Source organism: Syngnathoides biaculeatus, chromosome 20 (assembly GCF_019802595.1).
Source record: "Syngnathoides biaculeatus isolate LvHL_M chromosome 20, ASM1980259v1, whole genome shotgun sequence".
NCBI lineage: Eukaryota > Metazoa > Chordata > Actinopteri > Syngnathiformes > Syngnathidae > Syngnathoides > Syngnathoides biaculeatus.
In genome coordinates, this window is record NC_084659.1 from 16044604 (window position 1) to 16057658 (window position 13055).

Below are 13055 nucleotides of genomic sequence, written 5' to 3' on the forward strand. Positions count from 1 at the left end.
TGTTGCTCGTGTCCTGTCAGTCAGCAGGACCAGCAAGCTTCTTCTCTTGCTGGAATTGCATTTGGTAACTACAGTGGCCTGAAAGTGCCAAACTTAAACAAAACACAAATATACAAGTAATTAATTGCCATCAGAGTATGAATTAAAATTTCTTTCTGGAGCCAATCTGAGCAATCTTCAAGGAGGAGGCAGCCTACACCCTCAACTGGTTGCGAGCCAATTGCAGGGCAGATGGAAACAGACAACAGTCGAGAGCAATTTAGAGTCTCCAATTGTGTTTTTGGGATGTGGGAGGAAACAGGAGTGCCCTGAGAAAACCCACCCAGTCACAGGGACAACATGCAAACTCGACACAGCCTGGGTCAGGATTTAAACCCTGATCTGTGAGGCCAACGCCCAAGAGGTACCACACCGTGCTGGTGTATAAAATATTGGGCTCATTGTCGTAATATTTCAGAGGTTAAAGCCGCCAAGAGTAGAGATTGCTTAAATGTTGGTGTTGATTGTTGACAGATTTTAGGTGAGTGCATTCGGCTTGCAAGGACATGGCACACACCCATCGTGGTTTTACACATATTAAATAAGTGATTGACATAATTTTTGGGTACGAGCTGTTGTTCATTAGGTGCAATGACAGCAATGTATGATATAATGCCAACTTGAACAAACCCATTTGGAAACTCAAGCAAGCTGTATTGTTCTTTTAATTTCCGGAAAATTTCTTGAAAAAAAAAGTGATTCAAATAAGGACCCATACTTGGAAAACTATGTATTTTGTCAAATAGTTTAGTTATGTCAACATCAAATAAGCAAATGAATGATTGAGTAGTAGTGTATTTGTGATCTTTAATAAATGACACTTGTTAAAACAGTGAATTTGACTCAATTTGCTTGTACTGTAGATCAAAGACATTTTCCCCATTAAAAATGATGATGTCGCACTCTCATCACTAATGAAGAGATGATGAAAAATCTAAACTCACACGTCACACTCACAACAAGCGATAGAAATTATCTTTGTGGGAAATCTTTTACCTGGATAACTAAATGGCGCAGGAGAAGACACACTGGAGAGAAACCTTTTCCCTGCTCAGTTCGTGATCAGATTCTCTCCTCCATATTGTCCTGATCAACACGATAGGGGGTGTGTGGCTCACACACACACACAAATGCACACATACACACGCACACACATGCACAAAAGCACACAAACACAGACACACACAGAGGTACACAAAAGTTTCAGTTTTCATGTGAAAATATTTACCCAGGTCTGTGCTAACTCTGATTCAAATATTGATGCTTCTAGAATTGGTGTGGGTGGTACAGTGGATCAGGTGGAAAGTGCTGGCCTCACAGTTCTGAGGTCCTGGGTTCAATCCCGGACCTACCTGTGTGGAGTTTGCATGTTCTCCCCTTGCTTGCCTGGCTTTTCTTCTCACATTCCAAAAACACATGCAACATTAATTGGGACACTATAAATTGCCCCTAGGTGTGATTGTAAGTATGGTTGTTTGTCTCAATATCCCCTGTGATTGGCTGGCAACCAGTTCAGAGTGTACCCTGCCTCCTGCCTGTTGACAGCTGGAATCGGCTCCAGCAACTCCCCGTGACCCTCGTGAGGATAAGCGGCAAAGAAAATGGATGGATGAATGGATGAAGAAAAGAGAGTCACCACCAACACATCCAGGAGGAACAAGTCATCAGGTCTTCATGAGTAAATAGAAGACTCATCTTTATTTTCATGAACCTGCAACCATGTACACAACATTTGTTGTCTGCATTTTACTCATCACAGTGAACACACAAACTCGTTAGTGGAACACACTGAAGCACGGGGGAACTGAAACAACCAGGGAGCAATTTAGGGTATCTGTGTCTTGCTCATGGACACAACAGCAGTGAGTTTGTGTGGGGTCTTCAGCCTACTGTTGTTTTCCCCATGGTGGCAGTCCAGCTCAACCATTGGTCCAGGCCCATTAATTTTGGTCGATGTGAAAAGTTGAAATCACCAAAAACATTGTCAGGCAAATAGTGTTAAGATAAAAAAAATAATAATTGATGAAAAGCCTTGGCAAACATCTACAGTTTCATGTTTTCTTTCACTCTTTCTTGGGCCTCTTGCACTCGAGAATGTCTGGGTGCTCACCTCACCTCTTAGGGCCCCCACCTCACATCTAAAGTCCCATCCTGCAGACCTCAACCGCCACCGTCAGGTAGGGAATGAAGTATAATAATTTTGTTTGATATTTCACCTTTCACAGAAACCATATTAAAACCAAAAATTTATTTTCCTCCCCCATCTTTTTCCAATTTCATCCATCTTTGAAAAAGCTCGAGCAAGCCACGAGAGCGGCGCTAAAAAAGATCACGAAATGTGGGTTGCGTACTCCTGGTCTTGTAGAATGCTTCTAAAATGAGTGTCAAGTCTTAACTTTTGTGGCTCGTTGGTCTAGGGGCATGATTCTCGCTTAGGGTGTGAGAGGTCCCAGGTTCAAATCCCGGACGAGCCCCGATAAGAGGGTTTCCATGACACTTTCCAATTGTCACATGATATACGATGTGTCAAAAAGGTTGATGCTTTCCAGTCAATCACAAGGCACTTGTGGTCTATCATGATGGTGTGCCGAGAAAAAAAAAAAAAACATCAGCTGTTCTATTTTTTTTTAACTTTAGCTCACCACGCATGTGCAAACAACGACAGTACAGGAAAACACGCTGTCAGCGAGTCCCGCCCTATTTTCAGCCCTCGCTTCAGATATCTTCTCAAACATGAGTGTGGATGCTGCCGTAAAGAATGCAAAAGCGGATCACTTTCATACGGAATGTGAGGCGGACTTTTTCACGATGTCATTGTTGAAGTGCGTTTGCCTCATCTGTCAGTGAAGTGAATTGTGGAACGGCATCTTCGAATTGTTTATGGAAAATACGACACTGACATTCTGCCGAAAAGCAAGCTGAGAATGAGGAAAGTGAATGAACTAAAATCCCAATTGGCCACACAGCAGTCACTTTTCACACAATATAGTTGAACAGCGAAAGCCGCCACCATCGTTTCCGGGTTCATCACATCACACACAAAAGAGAGTTAGTTGACTCGTTGTTCTAATCTTTTAAAAATAAAGTGGGAATATTGTCTTCAATAGAATCTCTGCACCTGTAAATGAGTGCAGTGACACGGCACTGTGAAGCCATGGCTGACGTGTGGAAGGACATCGGAGATTGTGAGCGTTTCTCACTGCAAAAAGGTGAAGCTGACAGAACCCTTGTCAGCGAATGGAAATTTGGGAAAAAGGGGTTTTATGGGACTTGAAAACTGGACTTCTCAAGGTCACAGGTAATCGAGAAGCATACCGAAAGAACAAGGCCCACAGAAATGAAAAAGATGATCACTTGTCATACTGGCCACTGTGTGACGACGGCAAAGGATTCCTGGCTGTTGACACTTCCAAAGAGAGCTTGTTGGGAATTTCAACCCCGGGACCTCTTTCAGTCCTTCTCTCCTCGGGAAGTGTTCCCCAAGAACAACAAGCAACACAGAAGAGCATTCATACTTCATAACTCATCAACAACAATGAAGGACATAACCACATAACTCAATGATCATTTGGCTGCCACCCTAAACAAGAATAAACTCTGACTTGCTTCACCTTGAGAAATACAGCAAAATAAAATTTTGCAGCATATTGAGCCACTACAGACAACCTAGAAGGGCTCGTCCGGGAGTCGAACCTGGGACCTCTCACAACCGAAGCGAGAATCATACCTCTAGACCAACGAACCCCACCTGTGTAGGGCCAGGTCATCTCCTCTGTCACCCACCAAACACTGCTGATCCCGCTCTTCATCTCCGGCTATCACCGTGAAACAACAACACCTTTGTCACTCCTTCCCCTGAGGTTCTTGGGATTCCCGTGGTGACAGTGGACGAAACCATTGGCCCACGGCCATCAATTTCAGTCAGTGCATAAAGCTGAAATCAAAACAACTTTCGCACAATTAGTTTTAAGATAAGAAAAACAAAACCATTGATGAAAAACCCTGACAAACAGCTGCTTGCATTCTCAGTTTGCTTTTCTTCTTTCTCTCTGTTTTCTGGTCCTCTCAGGCCCGTCCACCTCAACCTCGGTATAAGTGTTAATGTTTTTGTTTATTATGATTATTGTTGTTATTATGAGCACCAGCAGGAGGCATTGAGGTCACTTGGGGTTATTGAGGGCCTGGGTGTCTATTATCTGAGATGGTTATCCTCACGAAGGGCGCATGAGTGCTGGAGCCTCTCTCAGCGATTGTCAGGCAGGAGGCAGGGTACATGCTGAACCGTTTGCCAGCCAATCGCAGCTTGTAGGATCCTCTATTGTTCAAATGTTGGCATGTAATACACAGCTGTATGTTTTTCTGGCACTTGTTACACCACTGGTCGTGTCCTACAGTGTTTCTGTGTCGGCTCTTTAAATGAATTGCAACCAGTCGAAAGTAAAAGCTCAAGATCTGAGGGTCCTGAGTTATGGCAGTTCTGCTCGCATTGTTGTGACTGCACCTCATGTTGTGCCCTATGATAGAAAGGTTTTGCCAAATGGGCTTTTGTTGTTCTTTCATCTTTGGTCGTATCCACTGCTTTGGCTTTTTCGGCCTTTTGAATTAGTTGCAACCAGGGAACGGATCGCAAGACTTGAAGCTGAAATAGCTCAGCTTGGAGAATGTTGGACTGAAGATTAAAAGGTCGCTGGTCTTGGAATTTACTCCAAAGCTCCATGGTTTTCAAAAACTAATTATGCAACTGATCTAGGTTTTGTGTTTTCTGTTATGTTACCAAAACCACAAAACTTTTTTTTTCGGCGCCATATTATTAAGCAAACTTTGGAAGGCAGACGCTTGTTGTCTTATGACGGTGACGTAATTTTTAAAATGATTTGTTTTCTCCATGTACCAGTAGATCTGTATAGGTATAAATGACTGTTTGCTTATCACATGATCATGATGTGTGGCCTACTGTGCAGCACACACCAGCTGAAACAATTAACATAATGTAATATTATTGAAAATAATCAAAAAAATTTTCTTCATAATTTTCAGATGGGGGCAAGGTGGATCCACTGGTAAAGCATTGGGATCATAGTTCTGAGGACTCAGGTTCAATCCTGGCCCCGCCTATGTGGAGTTTGCATGTTCTCCCCGTGCCTGTGTGGGTTTTCTCTGGCACTCCGGTTTCCTCCCACATCCCAAAAACATGCAACATTAATTGGACACTCTAAATTGCCCCTAGGTGTGATTGTGAGTATGGCTGTTTGTCTTGATGTGCCCTACGATTGGCTGGCAACCAGTTCAGGGTGTCCCCCACCTACGGCCTGTTGACAGCTGGAATCGGCTCCAGCACTCTGCGCAACACTTGTGAGGATTAGTGGCAAAGAAAATGGATGGATGGTGTGGAAAGAACCTAAAATGAGAAAAGTCATACATTTGGGTTCACATTTGTATGAATTGGATTCCCTCAGAAAAACAAAATTTTCCACAACTGACAGAGGGGAAACATGTAGTGGGGGTCGGGTGGGTTTACACAATTAAATGAACACCAGATGAGACTAAAAGTCACTGTTAGTGTAGTGGTACACACACCTGACCAGTCGACCAGTTGATTACGAGGCAGTTTTGGTCGATCACGATGGCGTGCAGAGAAAAAAAAAAAAGACATCAGTTGTATTTTTATTTACTTAAGCTCACCACACATGTACAAACAACGACAGTACAGGAAAACATGGTGTCAGGGAGTCCCACCCTATTTTAAGCCCTCGCTTAAGAAATCTTATCAAACATGAGTGTGGATGCTGCCTTTTTTTTTTTCACGATGTCATTTTTGAAGTGTGTTTGCCTCATCTGCCAGTGTAGTGAAATGTGAAACGGCATCTTCAAACTGTTTATGGAAAATACGACACCGACATTTCGCCGAAAAGGAAGCTGAGAATGAGAAAAGTGAAAAGAACTAAAATCCCAATTGCCTGCACGGCAGTCACTTTTCACACAATATAGTTGAACAGAGAAAGCCGCCACCATGAATTCATGCAGTCTCTGAACAAAACTATGGACCTTCTGCAGCTCTGTTCTTCATGGAGACTTGGCTTAGCGGACGAGTGTCTGATGCCGCCATTACGCTGCCTGTCTTCAACCTCCATCGTGTGGACCGTGGCGCTAAGCTAACACGGAAAATGAAAGGCTTTTATATCTACGAGAAATGGTGCATGGACGCTGCACAGCTCAGCACACACTGCAGCCTGCTTTTAGAGTTGCTGGTTTTGTACTGTAAGCCGGTTTATTCACCACGTGATTTCTTTCATCTTAGTCGGTGTTTACGTTCCGCTTCAAGCTAGCATCACTAGCAGCACCGCTAAAACTCTTCAAGCAGATAAACGTGATTGAGAAAAAAAACACCCAGATTTGCTGCTCATTATCCGAGTAGATTTTAACCCATCTAAACTTAACCACAAACTCCCTAAATATAAGCAGTACATTAAATGTCCAACAAGGGCAAATAACACCTGAGGTCATTCTTACACACCCATCAAAAATGCATATCGTTTGATCACTGCTTGCTGTACTTAACACCTCCATACGGGACAACCCAGAAATCACAATGTATGATTTTTTTACAATTTATTTGTGTGATATAGCTGCAAATAAGGATTTGAACACCTATCAGCTAGAATTAAATTACTGCAGACCAGTCAATGCTTGACATGTTTTCCCATGGACCAGGAAGGCGGGGGTATGGTTACGTAGTTTGAATTGATTGTAGAGAATATCAATTACAATACAATGAAATAAAGACATGGAAAAAGAACCAACCATTTCAAATTATCTAAATATACCTACACAGTTCAACTTATTAAAACACTCCATGACAGCTGAAATGTGTCGGAACAATTTCCCTCTGTTGGTGACCGCAGCCCGAGCACTCTTAACTGGTTGCAAGAGTAAAGTTTAAACAAGACTTTGAAATAAGATACAGCTACGCTACAAAAATGAATCTAAAGTGCTAATTTGGCAGTGGCTCAAGGTTTGTCAGGGATTCAGAAGCCTGGTCCTTGGAACTGTGAGGTACATGCTCCAAGTAAAACGCTATATGTAACTTACACACTGCCTTTGAACTCAAGTTTGATTTTAATACTGTTTGAGTAACAGATCATGTGTTCATTTAAGTCTATGGTGCCAGTACAGAATTCGGACACCATTTAAACTTGGACCCAGCCACCAACAATGATTGGAACTCAGACACAAATGCAGACAGCGAGTAAGGTACGTTTGTTTTAATTAAAATAGTTCACAAGGAATATCACTTAAGCGGGAACGGACAAATGTGGTGGATCGCATGATCCGGGTTGTTCAGCCGTGCTTTGCACACACAAGCTTCTGGACTTTGGTGGAACAAAGGCCTGCATACAGGTTCTGGCACATCAGTCGGGTAGGGGCCTGGATTCTGTGGAGAACAAAAAAAAGTTGAACAACGAGCTGCTCTGTGTACAAGTAAAAAGTAACACATAGGCAGACTTACTTTTGGGGGATAGAATTCACACTCAAGTTTTCCCACTTGTCTGTGCAAGTTGTAGTAAGAGGTTTGACAAAAGGCGTGATTCTTGAAAATAGAAAATTCACATTAAGAATCATGTGGATCCAGAGCCATTTTATGTTTAGATGGGTTCATCTAGGACTAGCCATGAGCATGAAAGTCAACTCACAGCTCTGTCCGGACAGCGAGGGGTGCAGGGCACAAAAGTATTCCTGGCGCCTCTGGGACACGTGGTCTCAACCAGGGCAAACTTCAGCAAGGTAACCGTGCCGATGGATGGAATAGACTGAGACGGGAAGAGTTAAATTATGTGACTGAGTAAGCAAAAACTGGGGAGAAATAAATAAATATTACCCCCATTGTCACATGAGCCACTTCCATCAGGGTGAAGTAGTTCTGGTGTTGACTCTCCCGGTTGAACTTGACCACAGAGTCGTGCACAGCCTTCACTGCTGTTGGGTCATCCAGAGGCAACAACTTGGGGCAATACGGACAAACTGTCTCCAACTCCTCATTGGTAAGTTCTGCACACAGGTGGCATGATACCAGAAAGTTAAGTATATTTGTAACAAAAGGAACTTCAAAATATTTTGCTCTAAATGTGCCCCCAGTATCACTCCGAAGTGAAAGCTGCAACATTGGAAGCTCAAGTATTTTTTTTTTTTTTAATAGAAATGTTACATTTATTCCAAACCTACCTCCCACATTGAATATTTAATTTAATCAATTCATTAAAAACCAGGAACACCACACTCTGATTAACCCCCCCCCCCTCCTCTAAAAAGGCAAAGAAACTGACCTGGTCTGGTTGTGCATTCATGTCTGGTGACTTTGGCCACACCCCACATCACCCAGAATTCAATGCTGCAGGTGGCAACTGCACCCTAAACAACAAGAGGACACTTCGCATGTCACCGACATGAGCAGCAGTAATCTTTCAGAAGAGAACTAAAATGTACCCGTTCATCCCGTCGCCACAGCTCGCATTGGTCATCAGGTTTGGGGTTGGTGAAGTGACATTTGGTCTGCACGAGCTTCACATTCACATCTATGTGGCAACCTCCTGATACCTGCATGGAGGAACAGACATGATCAGAAATAATTTGGTGGCGTGCCACAAACATCTCCACCTCATGAGTCAACCTTTTGTGGACTTTCTGGTTGGGCTAAATGATCCTACACACTGTTACATTTGAACAAATGTTTATAAAAACGTTTGATCGAACTTTTCAAACTGGGAAATCCACACCATCTTGAACGGAACCATCATGATTTGGCATCGAGTGATGCTGAGCTGTGCAAGCCCTTCAAGACTTGTCAACTAATGGAGGAGGCCTTTATGCAAAGAGCACATCAATACTTCGTTTGGGGGAGGGGCCAGAAATTACATCTGAAGCCCCGCTTTCCCGGCTGCACCACGTGACAGAACTGGGGCGTGATTCACCGGTCACAGGCTCGATTTTGGTTTTTAAATACCATGAGAAATAATATTTTCTGAGGCCCAGGTTGTTGTACCACAAACCACGGGGAAACATTTAATAAAAATCCATAAAATGTCCCATTCTCTCCCATGTTCCACAAGCATGCATCTTCAGTGCAGTCTTCCAAGTTCCACAAATCACTGTAAATATAGGAAGTGAAATTTCCTTGGGGGGAGGTTTACAATTTCAAGACCTTCCATTTGGGAGATAGCCACTATATGAACTGGTTATTATCCACATGGCCAGCAGGTGGTGACATGTCCACATGAAGAATCAAGAAAAGAAAACTGAACAAAATTGCCGAAGTAATTCAATGCCTGCAGGAGGAATCACCATCAGCATCACTAGTCTCTATTTTTTTTTTTAAAGAGGAGGAGGGTGACAACTATTAACTAGCATGAAAACTTGAAAAGTGCCAACCTGTTGATATTTGCTGCTCTGGACCTCCTGCAGCTTGAACCTGAATCCATGCTCGTGCTTTCCATTGATGTGTCGGACACCGAAAATCGCAGCCGCCGTCACGTTTTCCTTGTCACAGGTGACTGCCGGCCAAGATGGCGCCGCAAGCAGACCGGAAAGCGCTGCGGCGCACCACAGCAGAACTGCAAACAGGTTAGTTGTCATGATGAGAACGAAGAAGTGGAAACAGCACACATCCCATGAGACCCATCCGGAATTTAACCAGACTGAGGACCAATCACAGTTGAGGATAAATGCACAACACCTGTGTCCTAATTAGTGATGGTTGTCATTTCATCAATCACCTTCATTCACCTCACCTGAGCACTTTTGGAAAGAAAACATTAACTGGAGCATCAGTTTTAAAAATACAGGATGTCCCAAAAAAAATGTATACACACTTTGAATAATGATATTTGGAAATTCTTTTACATGTTAAAAATGATTTGAATTATAATGGATGTCAGGTTTACAATTATTTAAAGTGTGAATAAATGTTTTTGGACACCTTATACTGTATATACTGTTTATGTTTTTGGAGGAAAATATGAACATCCATCCATCCCTTTTCTTTGCCACTTGTCCTCATGAGGGTCACGGGAGTGCTGGAGTCCATCCCAGCTGTTATCGGGCAGGAGGCAGGGTACACCCTGAACTGGTTGCCAGCCAATCACAGGGCACATAGAGACAAAGAGCCACACTCCCAATCACAGCTAAGGGGAATTTAGCGTCCAATTAATGTTGCATGTTTTTGGGATGTGGGAGGAAACCGGAGTGCCCGGAAAAAAGAAATCCACACAGGCAAGGGGAGAACATGGAAACTCCGCACAGGCGGGTCCAAGATTGAACCCGGGACCACAGAACTATGTGGCCAATGCGTTCCAGCTGCTCCACCGTGCTGCCATCTTTTAAGCAATATGTGTGAATCACAACCAACCTTATCACTGAGTCAAGGAAACCATGAAGATTTTATTGCATTTGGTTCCATCCATTGAAAAAAAAGTGGAATGAAGTTACTTTTTCTTCCAAAATGCTGAGCTCCAGGGTATACCCTTCAAAATAAGAGTCTAGAAACTTTTTGAGGGAGGTGGGAACAAAATGGCATTTCCAATCATTAAGCAAGAAGATTTTAATTTTGTTTTGAGGTACAAGTGAATTACTCTTCACGGTAATCCTTGAATAAAAAATGGTGAGTTGACCAAGTCGAGAATCAGAAAGCCAAGTTGAATAAACAGTAAACTGCCATCAATCGTGTTCTTTCATCAAGTAGGAAAGAACCCTGAGTCACCACAGTCATCTGCCTCATCTGAGACGGTCCAGACGGAGTCTGCGTATCAACAGGAAGTGGAGCGAACGGAGCTGAGCATGACTTCCCAGTTCCAATCCATTTGGATTCCTTTTGGGGTCTGGGGCAAAGTTTGCATTGTTTAAACGGTGTCTCAATTATGGACTCTGATCCAACAGCATCGACTAAAATGAACATTAGACTTGGTTCTCTAACAGTGTCAATCGCAAACCTATGAACCAAAAGGCAGCGTGTGTGGGAAAAAAAACTTTTATTTACATTTATGTTTCAACTAAGTTAAATAACATTGAAATTAATTGCGACTGTTAGATCACATTAACTTCCTGTTTTAAGCTTGTAGACTTGAAGTAGAATCCGCTTGTTCATTGTTGCAAAGTTGGTTGTTGACGGCGCCTTGTCATCGAGTAATGTACAATTTATGAGCAAACAAATTTAAAGTTGATACTCTGAATAATTATAATTATAAATTGTGACGTCTCATTTAGGCGGCGCAGTGATTCAGCTTGTAATGTGTCGGCCTCACAGTTCTGAGGACCCGGGTTCGATCCCGGCCCCGCCTGTGTGGAGTTTGCATGTTCTCCCCGTGCCTGCGTGGGTTTCCTTTGGGCACTCCGGTTTCCTCCCACATCCCAAAAACATGCAACATTAATCGGACACTCTAAATTGCCCCTAGGTGTGATTGTAAGTGCGACTGTTTGTCTCTATGTGCCCTGGGATTGCCTGGCAACCGGTTCAGGGTGTACCCCGCCTCCTGCCCGTTGACAGCTGGGTTAGGCTCCAGAACTCCCCACGACCCTCGTGAGGATAAGCGGCGAAGAAAATGGATGGATGGTTGTCTCATTTAGGAATCGTGCATACAACTGTGATTCATTTGTATATAAGACTATTGACATAAATTATTCAGAAGCAAATATTTAAAATATATACGCCGGTGTAATATGGCTGTTGAATGTCAAAACAATAATGTCATAATTCAGTGTCAACAATGTCATAATTCCAAGCTTAAATAATATATTTGCCCTGCTTCATGTTTTCAGTTCTAATAAACAATTGGGACTTGTATTATTTTTGTCTGCCTTCGGGAAGAATCTCGTCACTGCTTGCAGCTTTGGTCGAGTATTGGCTGCAGTTGGATGCAACTCTTCCCCTCCCTCACTCTGCAGGACTTTGCCAGGCCAATACAAAATTAACAAAGGAATCAAGGTTAAAGATTTAAATCATTTTTATTTTCGCTAAACTCCATTACATGTATGATGAATCCAAATTGAGCATAACTTTTTTTTCAGGCTGTAGACTGGGGGATCCTTCATGAACCTGTCACTCTTGCAGAGTACACACGCATCACTGGCCAGCCTGGATCGCCAGCAGGACTCGAACTCTCTCCAAGTGGTGTTCTTGGAGCGTCACCGGATGGAATCGTTGAGGTCAAGTGGGCCTGGTCAGCCAGAGATGAAACACCCACCCCAGCAAGCGGCTGAGAGGAAGGACTTCGATAAGGTTACTGGCTCATTGAAGCTAAAAAGGCATCAAATGCAGTGTCGTCTGTTCCAAGTGTGACTTTGTGGTGTGGACTCTTAAAGGCACAGAAATCATTCCCGTGACGATGGATCCATCCTGGGCTTATACAAAAATCGCTAATATATTTTATAGATCTTTCACTCCAAATGAATTTGTTGACATGACATAAAAAGAAATCTTTGAAACCAGAAAATTTGAATATTTTTTTGTCACCATGAAATCAGCACTAATACAAGTACATGAAGTATTTCTAGATTCACAGTAGATCGTCATCAGCAAAAAATACAACTCACCGTTGACATTAATCCACCCACCCATCATTCCATGCATGAATAAGGCCAGGCACCAACATTAAATCCTCGCACATGTGCCAAGGATATCATAGTTCAATCACAGGATGAAAATGTTTCCTTTAAACACTGTACAAAAATTTCACATATGAAATTAAATATTTATCTTTTACTGAGAGAACAGTCAGTTTGACAGGTCAAAAAGTTTTGAAACTCCATCGGCTCTCTTATTCTGTCACCCTCTGCTCGTTTTTTTTTTTTTTTTTTTTTTTTTTTTGAGGGATTCCAAGAGCTAGTGCCCCATTTCCCACCAAAACCCAAAACTCGTCGGAAACTTTTCAGTGGATGTTGGACACATACTGACAAAAGATTTCAAAAGTAATCACATTCATCACTAAAAGAGAAGTAGATATTAAGGTTTGAGGAGGCCTCTGTAAAAC

General features: G+C 42.7%; 1 protein-coding gene across 1 annotated transcript; it reads right to left on the reverse strand.

Moving 5' to 3' along the window:
* Positions 1 to 7286: 7286 nt before the first annotated feature.
* LOC133493506 (alpha-2-HS-glycoprotein-like) lies at positions 7287 to 9703 on the reverse strand. Its single transcript, XM_061806940.1, has 7 exons — positions 9463 to 9703; positions 8521 to 8631; positions 8361 to 8445; positions 7916 to 8085; positions 7731 to 7847; positions 7547 to 7627; positions 7287 to 7471 (listed from the first exon to the last, which is right to left on the reverse strand). Exons 1-7 carry the CDS (start codon positions 9664 to 9666, stop codon positions 7328 to 7330), a joined length of 912 nt encoding a protein of 303 aa, XP_061662924.1. The 5' UTR covers positions 9667 to 9703; the 3' UTR covers positions 7287 to 7327.
* Positions 9704 to 13055: the final 3352 nt, after the last annotated feature.

Excerpts from the sequence above, each read along its gene's own strand:
- LOC133493506 (XM_061806940.1), bottom strand. The coding sequence starts at position 9,666 with ATGACAACTAACCTGTTTGCAGTTCTGCTGTGGTGCGCCGCAGCGCTT. Across the intron at positions 7,848-7,915 it reads TGGCTCATGTGACAATGGGG|TCTATTCCATCCATCGGCAC; the intron begins GTAATATTTATT and ends TTCCCGTCTCAG. Across the intron at positions 7,472-7,546 it reads GTGAATTCTATCCCCCAAAA|AATCCAGGCCCCTACCCGAC; the intron begins GTAAGTCTGCCT and ends TGTTCTCCACAG.